Here is a 14610-nt window from a genome sequence, read left to right on the forward strand (position 1 = left end):
TGAATATTCATCAATTTTAATTGAGAGTATTTTTCACCATGATATACAAGTTGTGGAAAACTCTTTCACCTTCTAAGATAGGCGAACCTTAACAGAGCACCTACATGAATTTTTTTCTATGTGAATTTATTTGGATATACGAGCCCATAAAAAATTCAAAATACTAGATTTATTCATAAACGTAAATCTTTATTTTAAGCCATAGATGGATGGGTCATCGGTTAGGAACCCTTTAATATCCTTAAGTCACATCTAGACCATATAATACAACTTATCTCAGGTAAAGTGCATTATGTGTGCCAATACCTTTCCTAGCTACAAACAGTCTCCTACCTTAAAATTTCATATAAGACTAGTCCACTCGAGTCTCTTAATGATCTTGAACCAAACAATTAGATAACAACTCCTTGATCTCGATGCCACAATACTAGGCGCACACTTACAGCAAGCACAATTGGTTTAAACCTATAAGATAAACAATTGAGCAACTCTTATCTTATCTCTAATACATTGGTTTAAACCTACAAGATAATGAGAAATAAATTTTTAAAACCCTACTCAAATTGAGAGATTATTAAGTTCATTAGTATATTCCTCCATTGCTATATTGCTTTATTTTAGTGAATAACACTTTTCATATATCTCCATTATATGATCAATAACTAGAAAGTAAGTGTCAATTCTTGTGTTTTTGTAATGATCTTTTTAACTCTCTTCTACCATTTAAGCGTGGAGCCTTTCATGCTTAGCTTCATAAACAATACATTTTTTAAATTTTTTTAATCATTAGTTTCCACTCAAAATAATTTCCCAAGCAAGCCTTCCAATCCAAATAATCAATCTTTTGCATGCATCTTTTCATAGAAATCAACAACTTCAATTCTGATTGCACTTGTATTTGGATTAAGAGCATGTACTAATTGCTCATTTAATCCATTTTATACCATATAATTCATGGGTTTAACTTTATAAAAGCAGTTTTTTCTTTTCTATAATTAGGTATACATCCTAAACATGACTTTCTAGTATGTCAAAAAGCTTGTGGTCACCTTCGAGCTCCTACTACTTTCTATCATTGTAAAGCTTGAATAGCTTAACCAATTTATTTACTTATCATGATTGCCTTTTCCATGACATCTATCGCATTCAACCATGGCTTATAATGAAAACTTAAACTAAATTCTAGAATCTAATTTGCTCCAATACAAAAAAATATGGCATAATATAGAAAGGAAATAGTAAAACGCTACCAAATAATGGTTAGAAAAATATAAGAATGAAGTTCGAAAAAAGATAGTTAAAAGTAAAAGATTTATAGGAATCTTAAGTTTGATACATATAGTAAAAATGGTAAACGATTAACCTAGCCATTAACGTAAAGGTCACTACATAGTCAATAAATAAGCTAACTTTGTAGTCACTTAGCAAAATAAATATAACTAGCATATTGACCCGTGCTCCGTAGCAGATTAATAACAATTTTTAAACCCAAAGCTATTGGATTTTGTTGGGTAATCGGATACAAAGTTATTGGGTCTTGTTGGGCTGCCGAATCCAAAACTATTGGATCTTGTTTGGGGCAGGACCTGGGGCATAATTTATTTATTTATTTAATAATATATATAATTTAAAACTATTGAATAAAAAAATCTAAAGAAAATAAAACATTGATAAAATTTTGAATCTCATTAGTCATATACTAATGGTATAAAATTAAAATATCTTCTATTACCCAAAATAATATTATATTATAATATTTATGAATTATCTTTTAATGGATTTTATTGTTCAAAAATTTTCTTATATAATACAAATATATAAAGTATATGATATGAATAAGAAATTTATTGAGAGCTTCATCAACTTTAACTTGATAATATTATAATTATAAATTTTTTGAATGTTTTTATTTTAAAGAGTTCATTGTGATTATATGTGAGACATGTATTAAGAATATGTACATATAAAATTTCTATGCAGCTATTTAACTATTTTTTGAATATTAATAAAGTTGGTTAAAATATATAAATCATTTAGTTTAATTTAAAAAAATCAAAGATAACACACTACAATTACCAAGATTTGTTTTTTTTTAAATAATATTATTAAATTAATTCATATTTTATGTCCATTAAAGATAACATAATCCTTCAATAGGCGGGACATTTTTTTTTATTGAAATAGATTATGCATATACTACATTCGCCACCATTATTAATGTGATAGCATTTTTTAAACGCAAAAACAAATACATTTTAATAAAAAAATTCAACGCAACTTCAAATGAGAAAAAAAATATCATCACCAAACTTTTGTACAATATAAAAAAAGTCTCATCAATTTATTTTCTCTTTACTGTATAAAAAAAATTACATAGGAGAAAAGGAAAAAGGAAAAAAAATTTAAATTTTTTTTAAACTTATTTTTGAAACGCAAAAAAAAATATATTTTAATAAGAAAAATCAACTCAATCTCAAATGAAAAAAAATATCATCACCCAACTTTTATACAATATAAAAAACTCCAAAAAAAAAAAATATTGAAGTATTGGATCCTATTGTGAGCAAAACTCAATGCTATCTGATGGGTCCAGACCCAACCCAACAATATTTTTTAATTAAAAAACAAAAAAAACCACCCTCCAAGTACTACAATATCATCTATAGTATAAATACACTATATCTATAGCATGATCTACCGTATAATAAGTTTATATCTATAATAAATGCACGGTATTTTTCCCATATGTTTGAAAGCATACTATAATAAAGTAATGGTAAGCCCGTACATCATCAAATGCTTGCTCTGACAAGTTTTTGGTGTTTTTTCTGGCATTTTTTTTTCCCTCATTGTCCAGTTAGGTTGCCTTCTTTGCCATTCAAGTTCTTCACAAGATATTTTTGTATGCATTTACCATAACCAGAGTGGTGAAGTGCATTGAATGCTGCTTGTTCGGTGTTTATGTGGATACTGTGTGAGCCACTTAAAATGTGCAATACATGCAGGTGTGTGGTACGCAGGTGTTGGTAGCTTTTTAAATTTAAATTAATTTATATATATATATATATATATATATATATATATATATATATATTAAAATACTAAATTCCTCCGAACCCCACATCAGAATTTATATATATTATCGGTAAGTTTTGATGGAAAAAACCCATATGCTTCTAAAATCAAGTTGCGGGCAAAATCAGCCTTTCACTGCGAACGCGGACGGTGAAAGGCTGACCCTTTTAGTTAAATTTATAGTTAATGCTGCCGCCGAGAGACATTAGAAAATAAAAAGGCATTTTTATTAAAATATTATGTAATGATTACAGGGTTTACTATTTAATTTATTTAATTGAGACCAATCCATAGATAATGATTGTGTTTCTCATTTAAGTGTAAAATTGAGTATATTGTTTTTTTTTTTTTAATGTTTTAGGCTAGGCATTAAGGAAGTTTATTAAAGAATGATATGATCGTTTTTTAAAATATTATTATATTAAAATAATAATAAAAAGAAATTTAAACAAAAAAATTCGGACCTCACAAATCTTACTAATTTGACAAATTTGATTCTTAATTCTTAATTCTTTGGATTACAATTGACTTTAGTTTAGTTACATCATTGGATCAATTATCTTGTGCAATTAGAGGCTAATTTGTCCATTCAACTTGAAAGATATTTTTATTTATGTTTCTTGGATTTTCTACATAAGTAACCTTGTAAACCGTCAAAAACCAATACTTGAAGATATTAAAGATGTAGTTACTAGTCACTTGTAGCCATTTAACCTACACTTCATCAACAAAATAATTTAAAATATTAAAGATTTTTATTTCATATAATCTTATTGTTCTGTATTTAGATAAATTAAAATAATATCTTGAAAAATAAAATAAAAACACACTAACTAAAAAAATTATATCAAAAAAATACATGAAAAAATCACGGTATAGATCATGAGACCAGGATAAACTCGTAAAAAAAACCTTGAAGATAATCATAAAATCAATATTAAAAAAAAAACTAATGCAGAGCAATAAGATTGTACGAAGCTGAATTCTTAACAAATTAAATATCGAATGATGAAATCAGAAAAAAAAATTAATTACACAAAAGGATCCAAAAAATTAAGGGTGAGAAAAAACATGAATTAGAGGGATAAAAATTTTCAATTGGAGGATTTAATTTAATTGAAAAATAGCTTTAATAAAAGAAAAAAAAATCAAAAGAATGAGAGTCAAATTATAAAAAATAAAACAACAAAAAATTTAATTGAAAGAAAAAAATTTAACAAAAGTGTCGAGGACAAAATTAGAAACTTTAAAAAAGAGGACTGAAATGAAAAACCAAAGATATGAGAAATTACAATTGAAGAAATAAATTGAAAAGAATAAAAAATTCTATAAATGAGAAAAGAACAAAATAAAAAATTAATAGAATGAGGACTGAAATTGAAAAGTAAGAAATAAAGAGGATAATAGTGTACGTTACCTGTCAGAAGAGAGAAAAGAGGAGAAAAAAATCAAACAACCACCAACGATAATGCAATCACTGTAAATTGCCACGTGTTACTCCAAATAAAAAAGGACAAGGCGATGTATTTAAGAAGACGACAAACGACCAATTATGTCCACCGGGTGGCATTACATGCGCCGCCTGAATGCACGTGAATGCCACCCAAGTGTTGGGGCGTGATGAGTACTCTCCAGCAGTTTTAAGCATTAACAAATTAAAAAATATCAAAATATCAAAATGCCCCCATAACCCCAACAATTACACAAAATACACATATGAAAAGTACAAAAATACCCTAAAATGTTAAGCTTATGTTTTGTCTCTTCTAAGATTAGAGATATATTTGCATTGTACAATAAAATCCAAAAACCCTAAAACACCCTTATCCAGCAACAAAATAATAATTTTTTGTCTATGGGGTAAATTTATATTTTTACTGTTAATAAGCTTATATAAAGTCAAGAAAGCCTCTGATCTACAATTCTATATTTTATTAATTTTAAAGGTAAGAGAGTATTTTTACCATAAAAGAAAAAAAAAACATTAATACCATTACCCAAGAGGCTTAATTTTTTTAGACCAAAGAGCATAAAAATAATTTTATTATAACCTAAGATGCATTTTACCGTAAATTGAACCAACACTATGTAGTCTTGTAATAATGATATTATCCTATGGCAATGGGAGCCACAGCAGACCTTATGCCAATATGGTTTTCAAAATTTAAAGCACAGATTACATTCGAGGTCAATGTAACTTTTTTGAGCAGTTCTTTTTAATCTCAAATTCAAAACCAGATCCCACCAAAATCCCCACTCAAGAAACTTTATTTGGTAAAAATAGCAGCTTTTCTCTCAAAAAAAAAAAAAAAAAAAAAAGGAGAAAGGGGCCACAGAGGAGACATAGTGCCAAAAAACCCCTTATGTCACCCTTTGTTTCCCAAATCTAGAAAAGTCACCACCCCAATCCAGAAACAAATATCGTCTGCCAAATTCTACACCTCTTCCCCTCCACTACAAGCCAAATTCTGCCGCCGACATGCCTGCCTTTCCATCCCTAGTAAATGCTCCCAAGACACCCATCCATTTTCTGAAATATAAATATCTTTTCTAGTAACGCGGCTCCACCATTTCATCTAACTTGTCCGGCGGGTCGATCCTGACTGATTTAAAATTAAAATTAGATCGGGTTAAAAAAAACTAAAAAAATACTAGTAATTTGTTCAAAAATTTAATGGTAATTCATTAATTTTTATTTTTTTAATTAAAACAACACTATTTTAATTTTAAAAAAATTAATCTGGGTGATCCGGTCAAAACTCAGGATCCAAACCTTAAACCGAGCCGGGTCCTAAAATGATGTGTTTTAAATTTTTGAAGATGTTAATATTAGAAATAATTTTTGAAAATTTAAAAAGTATTTATAAAACAATTATAAGTACTGTATTTTCAAAATCCCCTCTACTAATAATCCTGCTCTTCCAATAGATTTGCTTTTAAATTTAAGGAACGTGTAATTCTCTAGTAATTAAAGTTTAAACCCCAGTTCAAGTTCTTACAGTAACACTTCTCAGAATTATATCCTTGCTTCAAGCATTATTGAATTAAGATAATTTTCAACGTAGCCTATTCTTAACGAGGTCGAGAACAAAATTAATATTATCATTCAAGGTTGCTCCGAAAATATTAACAAGAAAAAAAAAAAAAAACAAAGAAAATGCAGACGCGCACACGTATTGTACAGGGAGGGAGTGAGAAGGACACTCTCTGCCGTATATGACGCTTGAAATGAAGATTTGGCATTTAGGAAAAACAAATCACAAATAACTACTGTTATTAGATCGTCTTCACGATCCTCTTCTGCGCCTCACACCTTACCTCTGCTAACTACTACCAGGTGCTCCTTTTCTTTTCTTGCGTTGCAGTTTAGTGTACATACAAAGCCCACAGTGAGAGAGGGAGACAGCCAGCGATCTGTGCATATTCTTTTTTTTTTTTTGGGGTTGACAGCCCCACAAGAAAGAGATTATCGAGTTATTAAGGGCTAAAGCTAAAATCAATCATGCCATCCGGTGCTAAGAAGAGGAAAGCAGCCAAGAAAAAGAGGGAACAGGAGGCCAACAACAACAACAACTCTTCAGTCAGTACCAACAATCCTCAAGGTAGTTTCTTTTTTCAAATTTGTCCAAGGGGTTTTCGCTTTTTAACTACAATAACCCATCACTTGCCAATCTGTCACTCGATCATGCACTCACTTACTGAGCCTGCTAGGTATGTTATTTGAATCCGAGTAATGGGTTTTTGTTGATAAGTCTTGTTTTGATTGCGTTTGATTGGATTGGTGCATTTCTCCATGCAATTTGTGATGGGTACTTACCAATGACCCTTTGGTTTTGATTGGGTCTGTTGTCGTGGTTTTGGTGTTTTTGTGGATTCTGGGTTAATGAGTCTGTAGATATCCCTTGTCGATCGAGTTTGATAGTTTTTTTTTTATCTACTGGTTTTGGTGTTTTTCTGGCAATCTGGTTAATGGGTATCTTTTCATGTCCTTCTTTTAGCTTGGTTTTGATTGAATTCTTGTTTTTATTTTTTTTAGTATTTGGATTAGATGTATTTGTTTATGTTTCATGTTTTGCTTGATTTGATTGGAATTGCGTGGATGTGTTTTTTTTTTCCTGGTGTTCTAGGCTTAAGAATTTCTTTGACATTTTGATTGTGATACTTTAACCTACAGCACTGTTTTCCTGATGTTTAACTTTTTTCTAAATTTGGTTAAGTTTAGCGATCAATTCATTGTATTGTGCATTTGTTAATGGAGGTTCCTTGCTTCGCTTGAATATTGTTGGAGTATAGTTGAAATGCTTGTTTGCAGCTTAATCATCATGCCATTCTGTTTGCAACAGTTTTTTTTTTTTATTTTAATGAAATTGATTGGATATGAGTTACAGCGTTAGTTGATCTCTTATCACTAGTGTAAAAGTGATGCATTTTTTTTTATTGAATTGATGTATCGAATCCATCATTGGGTTCCCACCTACCTTTAATTACAGAAACATATTGGTTTGATGAGCATTTCTTAGTTCATTTTGTTGTCCTTAAATTTGATTGGAATCGTTTTCTTTAACCATTTTTCTAACTGTAAGTTCTTGTGGTTTTATCAATGGTTTCAGGAAATGATGACCCAAAAAGCCATGATGAAAGAGAGAGTGATGGTGGTGAGGTTGGTAGCCCTGTATCACAGGACCAACACAACCACCAGCATCCATTTAATGAGGGGAATGGACAATCTGAGAAGGGAGGCCCGTTGCCTTCTGACTCATTAGCCGACCAGAACAAGCCCATGGAGGTAGTCACTGGGGATGCAGAAGGAAGCCTAAAAGTTGAATCAGAGGACAACATTGCTGTAAATATTGAGAGAGAAGTGAACTCTAAGCAAAATGTGGAGAGTAAAAATGTTCTTATTGAGCATGTTGATTCTTCAAAGGAATCTCATGATGAAGATGACAGGAGTTCTAGCAGTAGTTTCAGCAATGAGTCTCAAGCTTTCGAGAAGAAATCGAAGGAAGCCAATGATGAAGAAAAGGAAAATGGTTCTTTTTCTGAAGAGGTGAAGCAGATCCCTGAAAATGAGAAACCAGTCAAGGAAGCTGATAGTAATTCAGTTTTGGAAACTGCTTCTGCTGATTTGGTTCATCCTGTGGTGCCTATATCTGAGACAGCAAAAGTTGTTATTGAGATTGCTCAAGTTGAAAATCCAGAGGTTCTGGAAGTGGTTGAATCTGGTTTTGAGGATGATGAGGACAAATTGTTGCCTGTATCCAATGACATTGCTGTAAATATTGAGAGAGAAGTGAACTCTAAGCAAAATGTGGAGAGTAAAAATGTTTTTATTGAGCAAGTTGATTCTTCAAAGGAATCTCATGATGAAGATGACAGGAGTTCTAGCAGTAGTAGTTTCAGCAATGAGTCTCAAGCTTTCGAGAAGAAATCGAAGGAAGCCAAGGATGAAGAAAAGGAAAATGGTTCTTTTTCTGAAGAGGTGAAGCAGATCCCTGAAAATGAGAAACCAGTCAAGGAAGCTGATAGTAATTCAGTTTTGGAAACTGCTTCTGCTGATTTGGTTAATCCTGTGGTGCCTATATCTGAGACAGCAAAAGTTGTTGTTGAGATTGCTCAAGTTGAAAATCCAGAGGTTCTGGAAGTGGTTGAATCTGGTTTTGAGGATGATGAGGACAAATTGTTGCCTGTATCCAATGAGATTGCTGAAGTTTCTCCAGCTATTGTAGTGCCAAAGAAAAATGAAGATAAAGTTTTTCCTATTTCAGATGAGAATGTTAGGGCATCTGCAAATGTGGTTCCTTCTTCTGCATATGGAAATGTAGGGAAAACATTGGTATCATCAGTCAGTCATTCTGATGAAACTGGTAATGGTGAAGAAAAAACCAAATACACTGATGCTCATCAAAGTACTGAAAATAAGGTTTGTCTCTTCATGTTGATGAGATTGACCTGTCATTCTTTTTCTTGAATTTGTTGCATTAGCAAGTGAATATGTTCTGCTTTGCTTAATTTATCTGCAGCCTCTTCTTGCTTGTGGTCCGCGAGTAGCAGAAAGAACATTGTGGATGAGTTGCTGTGGTATATTTGATGTTCTTACAGGCTCCAAATAGATAATTTCAGGTTAGTAGTATTGCCTCAAGTTAATCAAAACGTGATTTGGTTGGATATTGAGATCTTGTACATGTACTGCATATATATATATATATATATATATATATATATATATATATATATGTGACCTGATGTCTCTTTCAGTTATCATTTTGTTGTGATCTGTTTTGATGCCCTGTTGTGCTTCCTCATTTTGAGTCGTACCCTCTCCTTTTCTTTTTGTTTTTTGAAAAAAAAAATCCGGAGAGGTTCTTGACTCAAAAAACCAATTGTGAGGTGGTTACCCTTTTTAAAGTTTTTCAGATTGGCACCATCTGCAGATTCTTTTTACTGGGGTCTTGTTTCTCATTATTTTGGATTTGGTTCAACTATGGTTTGAGGGGTAATGGGGTTTTTGTTTTCTTGCTTTGTTCAACTACCCTCTAAAGCTGAGATTTCTGCACATTTCCATATGGCTGTTGTCTTATCGTTTTGTTTTGTGATACCCCATACATCTGTTGCAGCAGAAGTTAGCACGAGGAAGCTGTCGTGGACTGGGAATCTGAGAAGGATCTGGTTTGTACAAGTTTGAGATACGAGAGTTAGAATCTCTTAGAAAATTTACCGAAACAATAAATGGCAGAAAACCTAAATAGATAAAACAACTATATGAACTTGGCAATTATTGAGTTTCATCAATGGTGCCTAGCTTAGTTCGACCAAGCCTAAGCCTGATTTCCTTGTTAATTTTTTATGGTGTTAGTAGAGACCGCATGTTGTATGTGTTTTTTTCCTTCCATTTTTGATTAGCATGGGCAGATTGGTGTTTTCTCCTCCCCCTTTCTTCTCCTATTATTGCTACTAGCTGAGTTGTGATTGATGTAGTCATTTTGCTTTATCTTTTTGTACTAAATTTTACCTTCTATTAGGTTCTGCTTCAATGGTGCACTTTGGTATGAATGGATGCCATATGACCGCTTTTCGTTTTATAGTTTTATAATGGGCACTCGAAGTCTAAAATTAAAATTAAAAATTAATAAAATAAAATAAAAAGGTATTAAAGGATGCGAAGAAAAACATTGCATTCGTCCTCACAACACTATGAATTATAGCAGTGTTTTTTTTTTTTTGGTACTTTTTTTTTTTTTTTGCTTTGATCATCAAATTTTTCTTTTTAATTTTATTATTATCATGATGATTTTTTAAAAATATCTAGATATTAGTTGGTGCTTAATTTTATAAAAAAATATTGTTTGCAAGAAATTAAAAATGAAAGGATTAAAATTGAAATAAAAAAAATAATATCCCTTTTGTTTTTAAAAAGCCATGGTATCAAATCTACTTCTTTCTTTCTTTGCTTTATTTATTGATATTTTTGTTATTTTTGATTTAATATTTTAAGATTGATAATTTGTTTTAATTTAGGTTTTATGTGGTTATCTTGATGTTGAAAAAGTTATTGATTTTATTGCTTAAAAAATATTAAAAATGAGTATCAAAATTAAAAATAGAAAAAGCTAAATAAACAAAGAAAAAGATGTCCATTGCTTAATTTTCCTTGTCTTTTTCGCTCAGGATTTTCCTTATCTAAAATTAAAATTAAAATTAATAAAATAAAAAGTAGTAAAGGACATGGAGAAAACACTGTATTCGTCCTCACAACACTATGAATTATAATAGTGTTTTTTTTTGTTCTTTTTTTTGCTTTGATTATCAAATTTTTCTTTTTAATTTTTTTATTATCATGATGATTTTTAAAAAATAACCAGATATCATGTTGGTATTTAATTTCATAAAAAATATTGTTGGCAAGAAATTGAGGATTAAAATTGAAATAAAAAAAATGATATCCCTCCTGTTTTTTAAAAAGTCATGGTGTCAACTCTATTTTCTTTTTTTTCTTTTTTTCTTTTTGCTTTATTTTATTGATATTTTTTTTTGTTATTTTCAATTTTATATTTCAAAGCTGTGCCATTTGGGATTTGGGGTTGATCTTATTTTGATCTTAAAAAAGTCACCTGGTTGGTGTTTTATTTCATGAAAAAGAATTTGATTTTATTGTTTGAAAAACATAAAAATTAAGTATCAAAATTAAAACAAAGAAAATGATGTCAGCTGCTTAATTTTCCTTGTCTTTTTCGCTTAGGATTTAGTTTTGCAATTAATGATTTAGCCAAAAATGAGATAATTATTGAAAAAATGATGGATGTGAGAGATAAGGTCAGTGATTTTGATGAGAAAAAAAAATAATATTCAAATAAACAGTCAATGAAGATGATTTTGGGCTTTTTGTTGGAAAAAATAGATTATTGGGGTTGAAAAAGTTTTTTTTCTTCTTTAATTGTGTTTTTAAAGTTAGGAGATTTCAAGATTGATTAGTTAAGTCGGGTTTTGAGTTAATAATTAATTTTTTTTATTACTAGAAATTATATTGTTAGTGAAAATAACATGTCATTTTCTATATATATATATATATATATATAAAATCATCCTTTAATCTTAATAAAATAAAAAAAATATAAATAAATAACTTAGTGAGACGAATGGGTTTATTTATTTAGCTCTCTTTTTTAAGATCTTTACTTTTTTTTTAAAAAATGCCCTTCATGTTTTTTTCTTAGAATATAATTAAAATTAATTACAATTGAATAAATAATATTATATTTGAGATATTAATCAATTTAACATATATTCTCTATTGATTCATGTTGTTGTTGTTATTATTATTATTTTATTATTATGTTAGTAATCATTTTGTTAATTATTTAATGTGAACCTATTATGCATATTTTTTTATGTTTATTGTCATGAATATTTTATAAAAATTAATTTAAGATCCAAATATCTTTCTTTTAATTTATTTTAATAGAAAATGTGAAATATTTAAGAGGGTCCATTTCGGGAATGAACTATTCTTTTTATAATTGTTTTTGTTTTTTTAAAAAAGAGAGCATATTACATGAATCATAGAAGAAAGTTTTGGAAAAAAAAATATTTTTCCAAAAATGATTTTGTTCTTTTATTTTTCATATGAATGTCTTAATACACATTTTTGTGTATTAAGAACCCTGCTAGCTATATTTGTTTTTTCAATGGAGTTGAAATAATTACTTTTTTTTGTAAGAAATAATTTTATTGTTGTGTAATTAAATAAAAAATTTTAAAAATTTTTATATAACAAGATCATATATTTTAATATACATTTTTGTTTCAATTTATTTCCATATTTATTTTTTGGCATTAAAAAAAATTGAGTACAACCCGTGGGTAGAGTTTTCATTTTTTCTTTTTAGTGAATGGTGGCCATCTGTTTATTGTCAGCGTATTTCAATGACACAAAATAATTATAAAACTTTCAAAGCTCGATTTATTGAAATTATAATTAAACCCACATCCATTATATATATATATATATATATATATATATATATTTGCCATTATCTAGATTAGGGGTTACCCCAAGAACCAAAAAAAAAAAAACCAATTTATTTAAATGATGATCCAAAACAACGTGCATTAAATAATACAGTCTAATTTATTTATTCTGTCAGAATAAACAATTGATGTCTCAGAGAAGCAAGAGACCTCATAATGAAATTATAAATGATGCTCACACCATTTCCTTGTTAATTATTTGTTCATACAAATCCACACCAATCACACAGAAAAACATCAATCTCCTAGCTAATTTCATGCATGCCCCAGAGAGAGCCGGAAAAAGAAAATGAAAACACACCAAGCATACGTAAAGGGACTCTCTCTTAAGGTCTCCTAAATGACGAGGCACCGTGGATGGCTGCTATGTATAGAAGCTGTGTAGCAGAAAGGATTATCAGAAATGCCTCCATGGTTCTCTGCGGAAAGAAAAATACTTGTGATCAATTTCTGGTGCATGGTTATGCGCAAGGTTGAAATCTTGGCCAATGAATTATACATGACAAGTGACGAATCTCTGTTTATACTTACCAGACGGGCGTTCCTGATAGAGAGCTCAATTTCTTTCCAGGCGAAGCTGCACAAATTTTGTTGTCAGTCAGTGATCAGCATAGCACGAAAGAAGCATATGTATCTTTCAGTTTCTTTCTTTTTGAACGTAAATTGAGCATTTTAACGTGGCTTGAGAAAATCATTCTTCTTTTACCCCAAATATGGAACCTTGTCTAATACTTTGTTGATGGCTTAAAGAGTTGCTGAGAGAAAGGGCGAAAGGTGATGGATGGTGGTTGCTTACCCCATGGCTAGAAGAGTGAGAGTCCAAGAAACGGCAGCAACGGAGGCTGCAGATGGCAAGCTGTCGCCGGTCCAAGTCCGAATGTGATTAAGACCAACAATTGCTGAGGCAACACCAACAACTCCGGCGATCAAAGCAAACATCACGAAGAATCCAGTGGCAGCATTTCCCATAGGGAAGTAAATAGGTGAGAAATGTGCTGGAAGGTCAAACCCAGGTCCTGAAATTAACTTGTAGACAACATAATCAGCACACAGACCGTGCTAGCCGAAGACAAGTAGTGCATTAGAGTTAATAAAGAAAAAGAGAGTAAAGAAGGCGAGAGGGTGATTTACCAATGATGAAACCATGATCAATGGCTCTATTCATAGCCCAACCGCCAATCCCCAAAACAATGACATACATGCAGAAATTTAAGACCAGAAGTAGCAAGGCAACAAGTTTTATCTGCTGCGAGAGTACCATTGTTGTACAGTAAACGAAGATTTGTAGAAGGATGAAAGGATTTTGGAGTTATATTTCGAGGACTCTAACAGCGCAATGCAGGCAACACTAGTTCAAGTACATGTGTTTTGTGCAAGAAGATGGAGTCTTATATAAATGGCATTGAGCGGAGGGAGGGTTTAGGTTCCTTGCTTGTCGTCGTCAAGGCTGCTTGATCCGAAAGATGATGCATGCATTGTTATTATTATCATGTGGGGTTGTAAAGGGCATGCATGCTTCATCTTCAAGGCAATCCTCCAAAATACATGATTCTTACTCTCTTTTTTTTTTTTAAATTCTTGTTTTCTAGTTGTTTGCGAAAGGGACATTCCTCCATAAGGCTTTAGTTGATCATGGGAGGAAAAGTGATATTCTGTGCCAGTTGGTGAGGAGCTGGTGTGTCCAGTTACCTCTACACCTCGCTCTATTTTGTTTGTTTAATTTCATGACTTCAATCAAAGTTTATTTTTGTATGAATTACTCATATGCTGCATCGAAATTCCTAATTATTTTTCTATGAATAGAAGTCAAATATCTTTTTAAGCAAATTGTACCACGTAAGGGTGGGTATAGCCGTGGGATGGCGAGGTTAGAGATTTACATATTTCTTTTACAAAAGCAAATTAATTAACAGAAGCTAAACCATTGTAGCTTTTTTTTTACTGTTCAACCTCCAACAATTCCCAAACTTTTTTTTTACAATTGACCCCAATTTTCAATCTTTTTTTTTA

At 30.8% G+C, this 14610-nt stretch overlaps 2 protein-coding genes across 3 annotated transcripts; one reads left to right on the forward strand and one right to left on the reverse strand.

The window, feature by feature from the left end:
* The first annotated feature begins 6211 nt into the window (after positions 1-6211).
* On the forward strand, positions 6212-9999 carry LOC133672017 (nucleolin 2-like). 2 transcript variants are annotated; one of them, XM_062092601.1, is made up of 4 exons: positions 6212-6677; positions 7686-8995; positions 9096-9195; positions 9693-9999. In XM_062092601.1, the coding sequence occupies exons 1-3, from the start codon at positions 6578-6580 to the stop codon at positions 9183-9185; spliced, it is 1500 nt and encodes a 499-aa protein (XP_061948585.1). In that variant the 5' UTR covers positions 6212-6577; the 3' UTR covers positions 9186-9195; positions 9693-9999. The 2 variants fall into 2 exon arrangements, with proteins under 2 accessions (XP_061948585.1, XP_061948584.1); XM_062092600.1 differs by having other exon boundaries at positions 6213-6677; positions 9690-9999.
* A 2637-nt stretch (positions 10000-12636) lies between these two features.
* LOC133693782 (membrane protein PM19L-like) lies at positions 12637-14052 on the reverse strand. The gene is made up of 4 exons (XM_062115105.1): positions 13732-14052; positions 13397-13616; positions 13132-13177; positions 12637-13019 (listed from the first exon to the last, which is right to left on the reverse strand). The coding sequence occupies exons 1-4, from the start codon at positions 13859-13861 to the stop codon at positions 12927-12929; spliced, it is 489 nt and encodes a 162-aa protein (XP_061971089.1). The 5' UTR covers positions 13862-14052; the 3' UTR covers positions 12637-12926.
* Positions 14053-14610: the final 558 nt, after the last annotated feature.

The sequence above is a fragment of the Populus nigra genome, chromosome 1 (genome assembly GCF_951802175.1).
Source record: "Populus nigra chromosome 1, ddPopNigr1.1, whole genome shotgun sequence".
Lineage (NCBI taxonomy): Eukaryota > Viridiplantae > Streptophyta > Magnoliopsida > Malpighiales > Salicaceae > Populus > Populus nigra.